Genomic DNA, 20,409 nt, shown 5'->3' with positions numbered 1-20,409 from the left:
AGATTACAGGTATGCACCACTATGCCTGGTGTAGATATTACTTTTTCAGTAAAGTCTTCCCAGATTCTTTCATCCCAGATTCTTCATCTTTGCATCTACGATGTTTAGGAAAATGTTTGGCATTATGGCAGACACTCAGTAAATGCCTGTTCGATGGACTAATGAATCCACAGGGAAAATACGTCATGTAGAGCTGCCAATCTTCTTTTACTTCATACTTATAATCTTTCAGTGCCCACTGTGAAGGAGTCATTTTGGTGACTCTCCATTTGGAGTACTAAATACAAGCACAAATAAAACAAACCCTGAATGAAAAACCGAAAGTTATTCTGAAATAAGGCTAAACAAGGAATAAGTCTGAGACTAAAGAGAATTTTGTTTATGTTATCTTCCATGTGTTCATAACTAGTGATGTTTTATTTTTGTTTCACTGTGTGTGAAAAACTATGTACTTTGGAAAACACCTAAAATGGTTCTTAACCTTATCATCTTTTACTCCATGTAAGTGTGAGATGTTTTGTGGCTGGTCTTTTTGTGGGCCTTGAAGGGGTTGATGATCTACCCGAAAGTTAAAAACTGCTCATCTGGTTCCCTGGCAAAAGAAAAAGATTTCACAAAATACTGACTCAAATAAGAGCCTCAAAAGGCTTTGGATGGAAAGTTTATAAACTCAGCAAGAAAGAACAAAAATTCTATGTTCAACTAAACTCAAAACCTTATTATAAACGAACACAATGAGCTCTTATTTTGGTTGAGTGCATTATGGGAAGGTTATATATATTTATTTTCCCTCTGTTAATGCTCTCTCAATCTCATTTTAGAACCTAAACTTCTTGGTGATTTTATATTTCCCAAAATTCCTACATAGAGTATGACATGCATAATGCAAAAAGATATTTATACATGTGCACATAACAAGATCATCTTAGACGTTAAGACACTAAAATGTTTCTGGTGTACATCAAGTATCTACAATCTTATTCTAATACTCTACCTTAATAATGAAAACATATATAGCAAAATTATGGTATGCCAGAAGCAATGTAAACCTTATAAATTTAATTTTTACCTGGGATTGTTTTTTAATGTATTTACTAAAAATTCATGTAGATCTATGCCAGTTGAATCAGTGTATTCTTGACTGGAATCTAAAAAACAATAACACAAAAACCCAGTATAAAGTTGTTTGAAAACAAACCCCTTTCCCTTTTATACATGATGTATATCTTAAATAAAATAAGATGCCCCACAATGAAAAAAAATCTGACAAAGTAGGAAAGGGGAACTTATGATAAACTCAAATGATGATGACTTTTCCGTTCTCATACAATGTGCATTGACTAGGGTTTATATAACTGAATGTACAGGCACATTCTTAAATTAATCTCTCACATATGTGAGATTAATTTGTTTTTAATTCTTTAAAGATCCTCATATACTTACCACATCTTCATGTTCAAAACTGTCTCTTTAGACGAAAAACTCAAATGACTTAGTGGTGCAAACCCTCAAAACTTTTAATGAATGATAAACATTCTGGGTTTACAAGCATATTTTCAGTGGATACTAAATACTAGGGCTTCCTTCGGTTCTCTGTATGGTTGATAAGGAATAAGTAATAACATTTTTAGTTCAGTCTTCAAATAACAATGATTCTAGTATTCCAATAGGAGACAGACCAAGAGCAGATCATGATGATTATCTCTCTTAGTGATTCAGGTTATGTGTTGCAATTTTGGCCAAAGCATTTTACTGATGTACAGAACTGTGATATATCAGATAAGTAAATACTGTTTATCATCCCCCAGTATGTTCTTTACTATCTTTAAGAGACCCACTGTGTGCAGTACTTTGAGGCAAAGGATGGAATTACAGTGAACAAAACTACATTTTTATTTAAGAAACAAAAATAAATAGCAAACCTCTTGATAACATTTTTCTGGGCAACTTATCACTGGCTCTTTCTTTTTCTGCTTCATCTTTTGAGGGCTTCTCGTCTTTTTCAAATGATTGTGTTAACTGGATCTGAATTCTTTCCTGTTGGAAGGCAAAATAAGTTATTCAAAGAAAATATAAATTACTCATTTAGTTCCACACATTTATATTTTCTCAGTAACACAAATGTATGGAGGAAGAAGAGAAAGATTTTTATTTTACCCAGTTATATTTTCCAAACTAGAAAACTCAAAAATATTTTATTAGTTTTATTAAAGTCTTGTGTAACAATGTTCAAATAATGTTTTCATTTGAATCTATAAATTGAAACATACCCTCAAAATTATTTGAGAAAACAAATGTTTCCTATTATAGGTTAGGTGCACTTGTGAAATACCTGGAAGGTCAGAACTAAGATCTTTGTAATTCTACTTTTAATAGAGGTGCCAAGCAAAAGCATGATAATTATCATCAATCATGACAATAGGGGCTGGGGATTTAGCTCAGTGGCAAAAGTGCCTGCCTGGCAAGTGCAAGGTCGTGAGTTTGGTTCCCGGTACCGGAGAAAAACAAAAAAAAAAAACAAAAAAAAAAACAACAAAAAAAAAATCATGACAATAGGGCTGTATGAGTGTCAAGTCAATAATCAATAAAATTTAGGTTTTTAGTAACCACTATAAGAAAATATTTCCTTTAGCCTCCTGCTATATGAAAATGTCAGTATAAAAATTGCAAAAATCAAAGGCATATGACTACATTTCCTATTTGAGATTCATGTAGCAGTGTGCCTCCTTCAATACCACAAAGTTGTTTTGAAGATTCCAAACAAAACTGCATTTCTTCAGATATGTAATGTTGAATTTTAAAGTGATCATATTCTATAAGGCTAAAATGGAGAATTACTTCATTTAAAAAAAATGCTATCATATGCAGTTTCAGAACCCAAAAAGATTACTGGATTAATCTGCATAGCTTTAAAAGGCAAAAAATCATGTTGAGGATAGGATGCAGTGCCATGTTTGTAATCCCAGCAACTGGGAGGCTGAGGCAGGAGGATTGCCATGATTTTTCAGGCCAGCCTGGGCTACACAGTGAGTTCAACTCCAGGCTGAACTAATAGAGAGACCCTGTCTACCAAACAAATCCCCCAAACCCTAAAAAACAACATATTGAGCTTTGTTTACTTAGGCACAATTATAAAGAAAGTTAGAAGAAATTCCAGACCACGTCTACTACAGTATAGCACATTTTTAGACTAAATCGTACCTTTGTTTTTTAGTGATCAAAAAACAAAAATAAAAAAACCTCAGAACATTATTTAGATCTTCTAAATGGTGGTAGTGGTATAAGCAGTATGTTAGTATCAGAAAGCATGTAAAATTCTGCATCAAGCTTCAAGTTGGCAGAATTTCTACACACTTTTTGCCCATAAATAAAAAAATAACCTTCAGCCGAATTTCAATTAATTTTTTCTACAGCAGGATTCTTATCTGCTGTTTTAAACTTCTCAATTCTTTTTCCCACTTCATCTCTATACAAATTTTTGCTCAATCTGGGATAAATGCTATGTATTGGCAATTGTTGTCCTCATGATGAACACTTGCTATATGCCCCTCTGTCTTGTTCACTGAGGACACTGGTGACCTCACCGCACTCAGTAATCAGTAAGTTACTCTGACTTATTTCTATCGCATTCCTTTATTCTTTCCATAACTGCAAAACAAGTATTTGGAAAGGAATCCTGGAACTATTTTTCAGAAGCAGGACAGTTAGATCTCTGGACTTGTAACTTCTTTTCATTACTCAAGGGTAACCCAGTGAAACACAGGTTGGTAGAAAAGATTTTATCCACCGTGGACCTTCCTTAACAGGTACTTCTAATAAATAGCATGTTTCATTTGTAAGTTCTCCCAAAGGCATACATGTTAAATTATAGATATTATTTTATCAGGATGAATTGCATTTTAAAAATCTAGCAAGCTTAATACTCTGGGGTGTTGTGTTCAGTTGGCCTTGTTTTCAACAGTGAATAAACAACACATTTTAAATGCTAAAATCCTTCCACATAAACTCTTCTAACTAAATAACTGGAACATCTCCACAGGAAGCTGTAATTCCTTTACTCCTCACTGTCACTGACATCTATTATTGAGGTCACTTCCCTCTCTTAAGTCTTCATCAGACACAAGTGATATTTCTTTTAATTGTCAAAAAATTAACTGTCTCTCAACCTTTTTTATGATGCATTTTATTTCACAGTAATTCCTCATAAATCACATTCTGAATCAAGCAAATTAGATGGGAAGTGTCTCTATCATCAAAGATTAGATATTAGTACATTTTATTTATTTTCCTATTCCCATTCAGGTGCAATTTAGTTAACCCAAGGCTTGGAAGAAAACTTTCTACGAAAAGAAGTTATCTTTTATTCAAAGGGGTGATAATAAATTATCCAAAAAGAAAACAGTGAATTGTATCCAAGAGAAACTGAGAGACAATGTATTAAGAGGCATAAGTGAATTCTGACATAACCATTTTATTCACTATCCCTAATAATGGAACTCCTCTTTTTGAACTATAACATACAAAAATTCTGGGATCAATGATGTATACAATTGCAGAATACATTCCTTATAGTAATTTTTTCCTCAGATGAATTTTTACTTGCCGAATTTATATACTATGTTTCCCCAATATTTTTCACACATGGTAAAATATACTGAAAAAAAAAGTTCATGATACAATTTTTCTAAAAAATTGTGTACTTCTCCTGTGTTAACACACTTAAGAATGCCCAAGGGTTCTCATTTCCTCTCTTTTTTGATTGTTATGCCATGATGCCAAGATGGTACAGTATAATGTTTTGGTTAACAGAATAAAAAACAAATTCTAAAAAAAGGAAGAAATGAATTTTCAAAAAACACTATGCTATCTACTGCTCTAACATGAGTAGGCATATTTTTCAATCTCACTTATACAAAAGAACTTTTAAACTGGGTGTTCTCCTTCAGAGTGTATCAACTCTTTAGACTTACCAACAGCCATGCAAAAGCCAAAGTCTTACATCTGAAAATATTTTCCAAGCAATACAGTAGTACTTAGCAAAATATTTTGATCATATTTCTGCCTTTTGCTAGAAACTTTGCTGTTTTATTCCTAAAATATATTCTATCAAGCAAACAGTAGAGCTATTTCCTATGCAGCTATATTTAAAAAAAAAAAACACAAGTGAATTTTGAATTCTCTATTTTGACACGTAAACAAGTATCAAAGAAAAAAGGTTTTTAAGAACTTTTCATCAACAAAAAATAATCTACATATTTTAAAACTTTTTCTTTGCATCTTAGAAACAAAGTATAGTACTTTCTTTCTAAGAGCAGGATATACTCTAAATATATGTCAATACATCTTTGGTATTTGTAGTATTTGAGAGTATCATCTAAAAGTAAATTTTTGCTTCAAACATCAAATATACAACTTTTTAAAAAAGATGTGCAATTTGTAAAAGCATTCTCATTTTTAAAATCATAGCTGCTTCTTTGAGCAGCTGAGGTAGGAGGACTGTGAGTTCAAGTCCTACCTGGGCAACACAGGGAGACCTTGTTTCAAAACAGACAACAAAAAATAACATGGCCTCTTGAATAAATTTGCCTCAATTCTTTGGAAACTAATCATTGGGATACAGTGAATTTATGTTGCTTAAACTCTTATAAAGTAGAACAAGCAACTAACAGCCCAAATTATCACAGTGATAAACTAAAAAAAAATCTAAAACATTTCTGCACAGAAGTTCAAATAAGACAAAGATCACTCTATAGTTGAGCTTAATACAAAAGTGAAGTTACAGCATTAACAAGATAGATGAGGCAAATTAACTGCTTGAATCTCACTGCTCTATATTTAAGAAGAATAGATGAGAAATTAAAGGTATTAGACAACTATTAAAGAGCCACACTAAAATAAAAATTGGCTTTACTATGCACTCAGGTTAAGTAAAATAATGTGTCAAGCAGGAATCTTAAGCAGTATCTTTATACAGAAGCAGTATCTGGCAAGTTTCTAAAACGCAAAGCTAAGGATAAATTTCATAACTACATTCACTGGAAGTATCACTTTAATATTTTATACCTTTTCAGTAATAATTTATAACTCTCTTAAAGCTGCATTTCCAATTAATTACATGATCACAAGGTTTTTCCAAAAGAGAAATCACAGCTTAGAAGCAGTTTTTCAACTTTTCACTAGTGGCAAGTATTACCAAATCAGTTTCATTTAGCAAAAGTAAAACATACACACACACTTACAGTCTCAACTTTTATTTAACCACACAAAAAGATTTCTCCAATCCTACCATGTCTTCAAATAAAGATTTTTGTTTTGTTTTTGTTTTCCTTTTTTTTTTTTTTTTTTTTTTTCTCCTGTGATATCTCTGCTGCAGGGGGTGGTGGAGATTCTTCACACACTGCAAGGCTCCGAACTAGCTTTAACTTTGAGCTTGACTAGAGAAAAGTATTTATAATTAACACTACATTTAATAAATCTAGGGCATATCCAAAAGCCCCCTGGAGAGAGTTTCTAAATTTCTTTGTAAGTTTCTGCTATGTATAGAAGTAGATGAAATGTACAAGTTAAATATATCATTAAACACCAGTGAAATCCTTTGTTAAGAGGGAAAACAAATTGCAGCTTTGGAAAATTATAGCAACAGCAAGAATGAGAATAATTCCAACTTCAAAAACCAAAGAATGGTAAAAAGCAATTTTCTCTATAGATAAAAAAACCATCAAAGATAAAAAAAAGCAATGCACAAAAGCGACTAGGCAAGACAAAATCCCCAAATTAAAAAAAAAAAAAAAGCTTTTTGCCCCAAATAAAATATGAAAAAACTAAACTGAATGTAGTGCTATATGAAAACAAGGATTCATCAAGCATGAAGGACGGCCCTTGGCATGCCAGCACACCAAAATATTTACTATACCTTAGACCTTTTTCCTGTCTGTCCAAATGACTGCAGTGGCCGCTGAATACACAACAAGAAAGATTTGTATTAAATTTCATACTGAGACAGAAGACTTGCTTCTTAAGCCTAAACTATGGAAAAACTATGCACAAGGTAGGCAAAATGAGGAAATCAAAGCTGGTTTCAGAGAAAAGAGTACTGACTGATTCCTCCCAGAAGTATACTTGTAGAAAATTCTCTGAAGTCCTTCTGCAGGTTGGCTTTTTTAAAAGTCAGCAAATTCTGTGCTAATTGAACTCCATGGAACTTATAGGGTGGCTTCTTAATAGCAAAATAAAATACACTTCTCTTCTTCACTATTTTATAATATATTATACTTTAGCCAAGGTTAAGGGGCAAAGAACCACACACAACTCAGCAATTTAAAGTTGCTGAAAAAGAAGTTGCTAAGCTCAAAAAAATTCCACCTTCTTAGGGAGATTGTTTCAAATGCACAAAGAGAATCCAACCACACATCTACTGAGCTTTTCTGGCACTGTATGAAGTACACCACTGGTTTATTAGTGACAGAATACTACTTGGCAGGTCTTGGGTTAGGTGACTGCCAGTGAAGGACAGGGTATATTTCCAATACAGATGGTTAACATGACAGATCTGTCATACAACTAAGGAAACCACGGAGGCGACTAGCTTTCTATTTGGATTCCAGGCTTTGGTTTGGGAAACCAGTCAAAGTGCCTGTGAATCAAAATCAGGTAAGATTTTAAATACTCTTACCTCCTTCCAATCTACCACTCCAAACTCGAACCCAAACAGCATACGGTCCAGAGAGCTACCCTTTATATTCACTGACACCACGAACTGATTTGGTAATGACACAAAACAGACAGAAATTTTTAATACTCAGACCAGTAGGCTTTGCAGATAAAAAGAAACAAAAGTGTTACTATTTTAGTCTAACGTCCAGAAAAGCCTTCTGTCTAGAGCCAACAGAAATGACAATCTATAGTACCATGAAGTTATGTCTCTCTTTAAGAGTCCAAAGATCTTTAAAGATAAGAAGCATGGCATTAGGCATTAGGATTTTTACCCTGGATCACCCAATCAACAATGAAAATGATGAAAGGAAAACAGGAGAAAGAAAAAAATGACTTTCTTAGAGAAGAAATGGTACATACACAGTACATGCATATATGTGCACAGAGGTACACACGGCAGTGCTGCCTTGGAGGGCATCATCTGCATGTTGGTACTGCCTTTTGTTCCTACGTGCTCTTATTTAATTTGGTGAAGAGGATTTTTTTGTTTTGTTTTTGTCCTTTTGAGACAGGGTCTCGTTATGCAGTTCAGGCTGGCCTTGAACTCACTTTGTAGCCCAGGCTGGTCTTGAACTCGCAACCATCCTCCTGCCTCAGCCTCCCAAGTGCTGGGATTACAGGTGTGTGCCACCACGCTCGGCTGAAGAGGATTTCTAACTGCATGTAACTCACAAGTTGGGGCTGGGGATATAGTTCAGTGGCACAAGCACCTGCCTGGCAAGCACAAGGTCCTGAGTTTGATTCCTGGTACCAAAAAAAAAAACAAACTATAGAAGTAAAAGAAGTTATGTTACCATAGAGCCAAGTTTTAAAAGAAAAAAAAAAAATGGGAGAAAAATAACAAATACTAGGAAAATGCACATGACTAGATGAATTCCAAGGAAGCAGAAACAATTTGTGACTTACTTTTGTCCTCTGCTTTCATCCCTTAAAATTTTAAGAATCAATAGACTAACACCTACTAAACAGGTCTGAAATAAAATAATTGGCAAAACACTGTACTCATGCAGAAAAAGTTAAAATTTCTGGCTGCTTATTAGTAGGTGACCCTTATCAAATTGTTTACTCTTATCTGTATAAAAGTTGATATTATTTGTACTAATTCACAGTGTTCTTGAAATGACTCAATGAATGGCTGGATTATAAAAAAAAAAAGGAGGCTTTGTAAACCATTAAATAATAGATGTTAGAAAATCAATGTCCTACTGCTGGGTTACTAGCCATGAAAAATGAAGATAAATGAAGATAAATTAAGAGAAAAATGAAGATAAATAAAGTTAATATAGTAGATGGTAACTTTATAACCTGTAAAACGAAGATGGTGTTGTATACTGTTCCCACAAAAATATCTTAGAATATTTATAAACTTATATATGCATTAACCAAGTAAGTTTTGGTGAAGATGAAGACAGATGAGCAAAGACAAGAGACACAGAATTGTCTTAACTGGACTTCATTTAACTAGTATGTTTTGACTTCCTACTACACACCACACACTTTGCTAGGCACCAAGGATACGAAGAATGAGTAAGACGTACATAGTTCCTTGTCTCAAAGACCTCGCAGTCCAGAATCAGAGCTTCTACATAGCTAAACAGAAGTCAGGGGCTCAGAATCTTGGTGCAGTAAACATTACACGACACTTATAAAAGCCCTTTTTATTGTAGATTACATACATGTGTGGTAGACAGACTTCTAATGATAGCTTGAAAAACTCCTATCCTCTTGCTACTTAATCAAATGCTAAGTACTGCTGTGTAGGGAACACACAACAGTACTTAGCATTTTTTACAGAAATAACTAAGCCCAAATAAACTGACCACAGACATTAATTTAAGACTTGGATGAGTCTGACCCACTCATGTGAGCCCTTTAAAGGCTGAGAGTTTTCTCTGGTTAGGAGCCAAAGGCAAGCCAGATTCAAAAGATTCACGTCAGCGTTGGCTTTGAAGACAGAGAGGCCTCTGGAGGTCTGCAGGCAACCTTTAGAAGCAGAACTGGACAGCCAGTTTGAAACATGGATCTAAGACCAATCGCTGCAAGAAACGGAGGGTTTCAAACAATCAGAATAAGCTTTAAAGCAAATTCTTCCCCAGATTCTTCAGAAAAGGGCTCAGCCTGTCTAACAGCTTTGATTTGGCCTTATAAAACCCTAAGCAGAGAAACACAGCCGAGTCCACTGTGAACTGAAACAGGTGTGGTTTTTAACCTTCTAAATTGATGGTAATTTCTTGCACAGTAAGAGAAAATATATGACTAGTTAAGTAAACTATAAACTGCTAATGTGGTAAACTATAAACTGCTAATGTGGTAAACTATAAACTGCTAATTCAGTACAATTACTGATTATTTCCTTTGAAACAGCAAAGAACAGAATTTATATAATATATACTAGAAAAAATATATCCTAGAAAATCTGCCATATGCCTAAGCAACAATAAAGCAGAGGAAAACAAGTCTGTTTATGAAATTATCCTTTATTCCATACTTGTATTACCAGTTTGGTAACCAGAATCGGCTTTAAAATAGGAATTCTCCCACTCTGACATACAAATGTATTAAAGATGGATTTTATTTATTTGGGGCACACTTTCTTAGCCTTTAGCAGAACTTCAACACAGTAAAAATGTAGCAACTTGTTTAAGAGACCTTTACTAATGGAAATGCTAATTAAATGAGAATGTAAAAAACCTAGGGGGCAAATGTAGGGGGCAATTATTTATAATTGACACTGTTCTATAATGAAGCACAGGACAACTAGGGCAACAAATGGGTGCAGAATGTGAAATATTTTTATTAGAATACTAGTTTAATAGAACACACTGTCAGAGTCACCAGCTACTACAGTCTGGTAAAAAACTAAGATCAGAGTCACCATCATGGGTTATACAATGTGATAATGTACAAATAACTGCCAAATAACCCTCCATTTAGAGAGAATATGTCTTATTTAAAAAATCAAGTTATTTTTCATTTGCAGTTAATAATTATGAACAAAATAAGTCGAAGCTTTTCAACTTGGGATTTTGTATACCTTGAAGAGCTTATTAATTATCAATATTGTTCTAGTAAGGATTGATGGTAATTATATGGAAGATTATGAGTTAAGTGTCTAGCTAAAGGTCAGGGGCAGTAAAAACAGTAGATGCCAGGCTGCTAGTTTCTACTGAAATAACAAAACTAAGTTTCCGATTCAACAGAGCTAATTCAAAAAAATAAGATTTCCTCGTGATAGCTGGCCCCGTACTCTCCAAGGTGTACTTTATCTTTTTCCTCGGCCCAAGCTTGCTCTGCAAAGCCACTTTCTCCGAAGACTTTTACTTCTTTTCTTGTCATTCTGAGAAAGGGTTTCACAATGCAGTTCAGGCTGGCCTTGAACTCACTTTGTAGCCCAGGCTGACCTTGTTTTGTTTTGGGTTTTTCTGCCTTTTTGAGATAGGGTCTCACTATGCGGTTCAGGTTGGCCTTGAGCTCAGTTTGTAGCCTAGACTGGTCTCAAACTTGCAACAATCCTCCTGCCTCAGCCTCCCTGAGATTACAAGTGTGCGCCACCACATCCAGCCCACTTTTATTTTTTTCTAATAAAATTGGTTACCGCTTAACGCTTTTAAAAAAAAGGTAGCAAACTAAGCACAATCACTAATTAAGTGATGGTTTTAGAGACAAGTGCTCAAACTGCAACTCAAAACCCACTTATTTATTGCCAACTGTCAACACTGCAATTAAACCTAAATACTGAGGTTTTGCGTTAGAAAAAACAACTCATATTAATATGTTTTGTTTTAAGTGAAAAACAACATGCATGCCATAGGCTCACCACCACTGCACTAGTTTGCTTTTATCACTTAACCTTTTGGGCCATAGACAGAGGCTTAAAATCCACAGGCCTAGGTCTTAGGCCCTCCTTAAAAGTCACAGACCCTTCAGTTTCCCATCTTATTGGTGATATACATGAAAATCATCAAAGTACAAAAACAGTATGTAACAGCATTTCTATGTCTCCACAATGTATGAATATCTTTATATATGTCAGTAAAGCACTATGAAAAGCAAACATGCTTATAAGTACTATCATGTGTATGTGATCAAGTTAAATAGAAAGAGTGGCAGATCCTAGAAATATTTTTAAAAACATAAGTGTACTATGAGAACTGAATTCTAAATTTTAGAAAATTGAACTCATTAATGTAAGACAAAGTACAACATATAAATACGACTAACAACCTAGAATTACTCCATTGAAATTTCACAGTTTAGGTCAAACATCCTTTTAAAAGAAACATGTTAGCATGTTTCTTTCATCAATTAAGGAATTTAATGCCCATTCCACCTCACGAATGGCTGAAGAAGTATGTTCTTATGCCCTGAGTTTTTCTGACAGCCTGCTAAAATTGGTACTGGTATTGCTGTCTTATCTCTTATCTTTATCTTGCTCTCCATCCCCCTTTAAAGAATGTATTTAAAAGTTAATCTGGTGGATGTAAGATTGTCATCTTAATTACTAAAAGGTTTGTTAGAGAAACAGAATAAACATCAACTTTAACTGATTCATATACATTAGAAGCGAATGATTCACTCTTGAACTAAGGCCTAGTTGTTAAGGAAAATTAGCTCTATTTCCTTTACAGCCAGGGTTACTACAAACACAATTCAGATTGCTCATTCTAATGGTAACATACAGTTGGGGGGGGACTTTGTCTGAATTATTCCCATATAACATATACAACCTTTAATTAGTAATTAGGGGTACCAAAGTAAGATGAAATGTTAACTAGTATGTTAGAACAGCTATCTTCACATTAAGCTTAAAAAGTAACACTATAATAAACAGACTTTTAAACAACACACTAATCTTTGCTAATATATAACCTATATATTATATATAATGATTTTTACGTTATTTTAAATGAAAACATAGGAGAAATTACTTTCTAGTTTTATTGACTTTTGTTCCCAATTTCTATTACATAAATGTTTTCTGCATAAGTTACTATGATAATCAGCTAAAATTACTACAATGAAATTACTACAGGTTTTTTTTTTTTTTTAAAAACAAACTACAGGCTTGATGCAGGCATCTAAGACCTCAAAAAGCTCAAATAAAAAAAAAAAGCAAACAGTGAATATATCATCCTGTAGAATAAAAACTAAATTGTTGTATATAACTTTCCTTCTTTCCAATCTTTAGATGCTACATGGATCACAAAGTCAAAAAACCACTCCTGTCTTTGCTTACTATGGTATTTCCTTGGCACAGAATAGGTTGTCAATAAATGTTAGGCTGGAGGTGTAGCTCAGTGGTACAGCACTTGCCTCATATGTGTGAGGCCCTGGGATCAATCCCCAACACTGAAAAAAAAGTTTTGGACATATGAAATTTTCCGATTGTACAAACAATGGAGTCGTGATTAAGACAGTGGTCATTAGAATATTCCTGCACTTATTGCTATGGGCTACAAAACAGATGGCAGGGAACAGAATAACAGAAGTTAATCATTTGGTGATAAGCATGCTCTAGGTAAATGTACATGACATATAGAAAAGAGACTAAAATAAAACATCTTATTTTTTAATTAAAAAAATGCAATAGAATTTTACAGCTTTCTCTAATGCAGGAAGAGAAACTGGCACGCTGCCATTCATGAGTACTGATTACAGCTACGGCAATTTTTTTGGCAAAGTGATCAATGGAAGATCAATGAAACAGACTGGAAGACACACACAATCACAAATACACTCAGCCACCTAATCTTTGACAAAGGGGCCAAACAAACTCACTGGAAGAATGATAGCCTCTTTAATAAATGGTGCTGGAAAAATTGGCTTGCCACCTGCCAAAGACTGAAAATAGACCCAAGTCTATCACTACGGACCAAATTCAAGTCAAAATGGATCACAGATCTCAATATTAAAACAGAAACACTAAATCTGTTGGAAGAGAAAGTAGGTAAAAATCTTGAAGACATAGGTGTAAGCAGACAGCTCTTGAACAAAAACCAAACCGCACGTGAAATATTTCAAAGAATAAACAACTGGGATCTCATCCTACTGAAAAGTTTCTGCCCATCTAAAGAAATCACCATCATAGTAAAAAGAAAACCCACAAATTGAGAAAAAATTTTAGCTGACTGTCCCTTGGACAAAGGTCTTCTATCTAGAACATACAAAGAATTAAAAAACATCAGCTCCCCCAAATTCAAAGACCCAATCCAAAAATGGGCAGCTGAGATGAATACACATTTCTCAGATAAAGAAATACAAATGGCAAATAAATACATGAGAAAACGTTCAACATCATTAGTCATTCGAGAAATGCACATTAAAACAACATTGAGATTTCATCTTACACCAGTAAGAATGGCTAGCATTAAGAAATCAACCAATAACAAATGCTGGCGAGACTGGAGAAATAGGAACCCTTCTCCACTGCTGGTGGGAATGCAGACTGGTGAAACCACTGTGGAAATCACTCTGGAGGTTCCTCAGCAAGCTAGGTCTACAGGTCCCATTCAACCCAGCTATTCCCCTTCTGGGTATTTTCCCAGAAGATCTGAAAACATCATATCACAGCAATATATGTGCACCCATGTTCATAGCAGAGCAATTCGTAATTGCTAAACTGTGGAAGCAACCCAAATGTCCATCCACTGAGGAATGGATAAAAAACTGTGGTACTTTTATATAATGAAATATTACTAAGCTATAAAGAAAGATAAACTCAAGGCTTTTACAGGTAAATGGTCACAACTAGAGACCATACTCATAAGTGAAATAAACCAGACCTCCATGTGTAAAAGCAACGTATTGTCTCACTAGTGTAAGAATCTGAAAGAGTGAATAAAAATTAGGAGGTATAATAGACATTGTGAAAAGAAAAGAAAATGCTCAAAAGAAAAGAGCAACTGGGGTGAGGGAAAAGAGAAAAGAAAGAAGGGGAAATTAGGTATGTATATATATACAGGATAGCTAACATAGTTGTACTACTGACTTCTATTGCTTTACTGAAAGGAACAGTTAATGATTACTTATTTGATCAATCTTCCACGTCTGTATTTGTTTACCTGAGAAACCACCTGAAGATATCAATACGTAACACAACAGCCACTGTTAATTTCCTACCACTTTGTCTGTAACTCTGTATTGTCTGTATTGTTCTTATGCTATTTTGTAAATGGATGTCTGTTAATGTTTTCCTTCTTTTATTTTTAAAATAAATTTTTAAAAAGGTGCTATTACTGAAATGACTGAAAAAATGTGTTATTTCTCCTAATTTTTTAGATAATTACCACTTCACTATACTTAATCAGGGTGCAAATGCTTTTTTTTTTATAGCTAAAGGCATCACCATCTCTGTCTCACATGGCATCTAGCACATAACAGCATAAACAAAGTTTATGAAGAAACGAGTGAAGAAGAGGTGTTCCTAGATCCACCCGAATCCACCCACTTCAACCAAGGCGCCAGACACGTGACGGAAGCGGTTCTGCATCCTCCAGCCCAGTGCACCTGCCAGTTAAATATCAGCAAGTAATAGCTTCGGATACCTTGTAGAATAGAAAATTCACTCATCCATGCCATGTTCCACTTCGTGACCCACAAATAATTTTTTAAAAAGTGTTTTAGAAGTGTTAGCCTTTCATTTTGAGATAATAACTACACTCTTACAAAAGACAAGATGAATAACTGAAATATTACTTTTTTTTTTTTACTGGGAATTCAACTGAGGACCTTATGCTTGCCAGGCAGGTGCTTCTGCCTGCTGAGCTATATTCCCAGCCCCTGAAATACTACTGGCAACCCTTTTTACTTGACTTGAATCTACTGGACAATTCAATTTCCATTTATGTTTGGAATTAAAATCCTCCTCAATGGTTAGTTTCAAGTCATCATATATGTACCCCATCACATCAAATGATATTTCCCCAACAACCTCTCTACTTAATTATGGCTGACTGACTGAGAAGTCCCCAGAGGGCTATTTTTATCCACAGATCTTTTGCAGTTCAATCTCTCTGTCTTTCCTGTAAGAATTCTTAGGTTAAATTCTGAACTTTCCCAACACTGGTAGTTAGCAGGAGTGTGGAATGAAAAAGTAGAAAGCCAATAAAAACACACTGTTTGCATACCAAAAACTAACAAACCTAAAAAACAAAAAAAAGGAAATATATTATGACACAAGCAAATCACTTGCTAGCACTCAGCAAGCTAATCCAGATGACTAAAAGACTAGCTGATAAACATGTCCCAAACATTCAGTTAACTTCTTAGAATTTAGCAAAATGACTTTTATATAAAAAGCAACATAACAGTATGTTAAATATTGGGTATTTGTAGCTGCAGAGAAAATCCTGTTTACCTGCAAATCAATATTGTTGTCAATATAGCGTTCATTCTTTTCTGCCAAAATCTTTCCATAGTTTTCTGATTTGATAAGATTTTCAACTGTGGTTGTATCTTTCATTCCTGTCTCCAAATCCTTCATTGTTTCAGTTTCATCTTTTATAGCAATAGTATCAGACATCCTCATTAGCAAAGGTTACTTCAGAATTCTACAGGGAACTTGAAGCCTTAGCAAGAAATAAAGGAAATTTTAGTTCACTTTGAAGCATTTTATATTCACTTAATGTACAATATTAACTCTGTGCTTTCTATACTACAGAAATAATGTTGAATGTACTCAGAGAAACAAAATTCCTGCTTTCAAGGATTATACTCTTCTGTGGTAGACACACTTAAAAAAAAAATCACAATAAGAGCCTTAATAAAAGACACAAGATTTTGATTTTATTACTTGTGAAAGGTTTTAAGAAATGAATCAGATCAAGGCAGGCATGGTGGTGCACGCCTGTAATCCCAGCACTCGTGAGACTGAGGCGGCAGGATCATACTGAATTTGAGGCTGGTGGGGACTACATAGTGAGACTCTTGTCTCAAAAAACCAACAATTTCTTACATTACCCTGAATTCTGAAATACTTTAAAAAATAAAAAGCATCATTCTATACAACATACCTATTAGTCTGGGTTAACAACTGTGTCCAATAATGTGAACAAAGCATTGAGAACTCTCCTGATCTGTATGATTCAATGTCAAACATGTGCTAGACATTCCAGAGAATGGAATCCATGAGTAATAAAATTCAGATGGCGATACATTTCATGTCATTAGGAAGGTAAAAAAAGAAACAAAACACTAGGAACTTCACAATATATACCAAATAGGAATGTACCAGATATTAAGTCTAAAGATAGCTGTTCTTTTAGGACCCACGAATACCAAAACCAGCAAAACTTGAGATAAACAATTTATTCTAAAATGAATCAAAAAATTAAAATCAAAGGACAGATAGAGGGACAGATGGAAATAGGTTAAACCAGGTATGCTAAAATGAAGAGTGGCTATATAGAGTATTCACTGTAAAATTCTTCCAACTTTTCCGTACTTTTGAAATTCTTCGTAATTAAGCCTTTAAGGGAACTTTATTGGTGGGGAGGACTGGTGATCAAACTCAGGACCTCACGTCTGCCGAGCAGGCGCTGTGCCACTTAACTATATTCCTGGCCTGGAGAATTTTTAATAGTATACGTTCATATTCATCATGAGAAGGTAGTACTTGGACATACCACATCTTAATTCTTCTTATTTCTCCTTTCCTTCCATGTCCCTTGTCTCCATCTAGATACTCTCTTCCCATTTATAAAACATTTCTCTTCATTTTTCCTATCATCTTTTATTTTGCTCCTTAAATTACTTACACATTGGGTTTCTCATATAAGAGAAACCACGTGATATTTAAGCTAGTTTATTTCACTTAACACTATGAACTCAAGGTGCATCTATTTTCGTCCAAATGACTCAAATTTGTCCTTTTCTCTGGTAGTGTTGTACTTCATTGTGTATAAATACATTTACTTTATCAATTCATGTGTCGACAGACAGACATAGGTTATTTCCAAGATTTAGCTTTTCTGGGTTGTGCTGCTATAAACATGGGTATGCACGCACCACTATACAATCTTGACGGAAAAAACTGGTACAACCTATCCCTTTTCGCTACATATTTGAATTCAAGAATTTTTTTAATGAAAGACAAATTTACAACATGTAAATATATTTTAAGAATCCATAAATACATCTGAAAAAGCTTTTTAAGATTCAAAGAAAAACTAGTTCTAAAATTACAGGCAGCCAGACACAGTGGCACATACCTGTAATTCTAGTTACTTGGAGGCTTAGGCAGAAGGATTCAAGTTAGAGGCGAGCCTGGAGCCTAAGCAACTCAGTGAGACCTGTGTAGCAAAGTCACATGTTCCTGCTGCGTGTGGTGGCCTGTAATCCAAGCACTCAGGAGGCTGAGGCAGGAGGACTGCCATGAGTTTGAGGCCAGCCTGAACTGCATAGCAAGACCCTGTCTCAAAAACAAATGAACAAATAAACACCATGCCCCTTAGGCTGGATGTGATCTGTTGTCCTAGTACTCAGGAGACTGAGGCAGGAAAATCACAGTTCGAGTTTGAGGCCAGCCTGAACGGCATAGCAAGACCCTGTCTCAAAAACAAATGAATAAATAAACACCATGTCCCTCAGGCTGGATGTGATCTGTTGTCCTAGTACTCAGGAGACTGAGGCAGGAAAATCATGAGATCAGTCTAAACAACATAGCCTTCATTTCAAAACAAAAAAACAAAACAAAACAAAAATATCATCCTTAATTCTATCCCACACCCAAAGTTAATTGTTTCATTCTGAAATCAGTAAACCTGCAAAGTACAGAGAGGGAAGAGACGTTACTGAAAGTACTCTGGCTCCTTGCTTTTTATACATAAGATTTTAGAAGAAAAAGGAATGTGTTTTTCTGAGGGGATAGGAGAGTATTACCTGATGTGTCCTATTGATTTGGGATTGTGGTGTTCCACAAAAATAAAATAAAATAACCCAAGGTTCCTTCCCACAGCTGTCAGCCAGGATGTCAATTGTATTGAACCATCTGTAATCTGGCAGGAGGAGTCCCATGTCCTTGTCACCACTGTAGATTCCTGGACTGAAATGAACTGCCTTTGACCAAATATATCATATTTTTCAGCGGCCTAAAATTAAAACAGAAGAAGGCAGTTTAAGAAAATAGGCAAGGAAAATGGAACAATCCACAGTAATTTACAAATAAAAAATACTGTCCGCAGTTTTATTATTTTCTTTTCCTAAACGAGAGTCACAATACTTATTTCCAACTAATTTTGACACCATGTTAATTGTATGAGCTAAGGCAGTACTGACAGTGGACCAAAAGGCAGAAGACAGAAAAGAGAATTAAAAAATGAGAACCTGCAATGTAGTCAGTATTTAAGAGATACAGCAGCTCCAGTTTATAGACAAGGAAAAAAACACAACAAAACAAAAAAGATCTGCCTGAGGTCACAACCAGAAACACTGTAACTCTGAGAATTATAATTTTTATAGTTTTACCCCCCCCAGAGCTGTAACTATGAATTTAAGACTGAAATTGTGAAAAATCACACCCTAGAGGCTTAGAAAAACTAAAGAACAAAAGCCTATAATGAGCCATTTAGCATTTTCAAAGAAACCCAGTCTTTGGAAAGAAAGAAATAAAGGATAAAGTGACTCTCTTATTTTGTTTTTGTGCCAGGGAATGAATGAAGGGTCTCTAACATATGTGACACGCTGGCCCTGGGATGACTGTTTTTTAATGATACCTGAAAAATCAATGCCAAAATCCTCTTCATGTCATATTTTTAAATTCAGTTTCAATTTGTATTTATTTGGTGCAAGTGAAAAGCTCACAGCAAACAAACAACTTCAAAAGAACATGTCTTCTATCTTCCTTTGACAACTCTGTTGTCAAGAAAGAATAGTACAATTTAAGCTGAACGAACTGAGCATAATCACAATCTAAGTATCACGAGATCTAATACTATTACAGCCATAAATACATCATGCAATGAGTTACATCTTACACCAACCTTCACAATCTATTTTGAAATACAATCATTTAGAACCCTGATACACCTTCACATTAGTTTTCACATCCTGATTTCCTTAATTTTATTAAGGGATAAAAACAGTATCATTAACAAATGTCTGCATTTTAAAAAGATGACATTGCCTCCTCTCTATCTGAGCAAGCTCCCTTAGCCTCTAAAACAAATGATTATTTTCTTAAAATTAAACCAAAGTCAAACCAGAACAGAAAAAAATTCTACAACATGAATTTTCTCTTTTAACCTCTTCTCTCATAACATGGCAGACACAAGATGGCAGCATTCACTAAATTCTTTTTTTTTTTTTGGTCTTTTTGAGACAGGGTCTTGCTATGCAGTTCAGGCTAGCCTTGAGCTCCTTGTGTAGTCCAGGATGGTCTTGAACACAGAGTGATCCTCCTGCCTCAGCCTCCGGAGTGCTGGGATTACAGGCGTGTGCCACCATGCCCAGCCTAAATTCTTAATTTTAAAGTGATTATGACTTAAAATTATAAACCTGTACATCTGGGTTGGGGATTTAGCTCAGCGGCAAAGCGCCTGCCTGGCAAATGCAAGGTCATGAGTTCGGTTCCCGGTACCGGAGAAAAACCAAAAAAAAAAATAAATAAAAAAAAGAAAACCTGTACATCTGAAATTCCTTTCTCTTTTTCTTTTGTTTTTGAGACAAGACCTCCCTGTATAGTTCAGGTTGGTCTTGAAC

At 34.8% G+C, this 20,409-nt stretch overlaps 1 protein-coding gene across 8 annotated transcripts in view; it reads right to left on the bottom strand.

Moving 5' to 3' along the window:
- R3hdm1 (R3H domain containing 1) overlaps positions 1-20,409 on the bottom strand; it is a 167,802-nt gene that overhangs the window by 81,785 nt on the left and 65,608 nt on the right. For 4 of the 8 annotated variants that reach the window (XM_013517471.1, XM_013517474.1, XM_013517476.1 and 1 more), the window contains exons 2-7: positions 18,592-18,800; positions 16,070-16,280; positions 6,914-6,955; positions 6,350-6,434; positions 1,923-2,042; positions 1,070-1,148 (exon numbers count right to left, since the gene is read on the bottom strand). In XM_013517471.1, coding sequence (XP_013372925.1) covers positions 1,070-1,148; positions 1,923-2,042; positions 6,350-6,434; positions 6,914-6,955; positions 16,070-16,240 — 497 coding nt within the window. In that variant the 5' untranslated portion in view covers positions 16,241-16,280; positions 18,592-18,800. Of the gene's footprint in view, positions 1-1,069; positions 1,149-1,922; positions 2,043-6,349; positions 6,435-6,913; positions 6,956-16,069; positions 16,281-18,591; positions 18,801-19,424; positions 19,564-20,409 lie in introns of those variants that run through there. The other 4 variants (XM_013517472.1, XM_013517475.1, XM_013517477.1 and 1 more) reach the window with 4 other exon arrangements.

This window comes from Chinchilla lanigera, unplaced genomic scaffold (genome assembly GCF_000276665.1).
Source record: "Chinchilla lanigera isolate Chin_1 unplaced genomic scaffold, ChiLan1.0 scaffold00039, whole genome shotgun sequence".
Classification (NCBI taxonomy): domain Eukaryota; kingdom Metazoa; phylum Chordata; class Mammalia; order Rodentia; family Chinchillidae; genus Chinchilla; species Chinchilla lanigera.
This window is presented reverse-complemented; position numbering and strand designations above follow the sequence as displayed.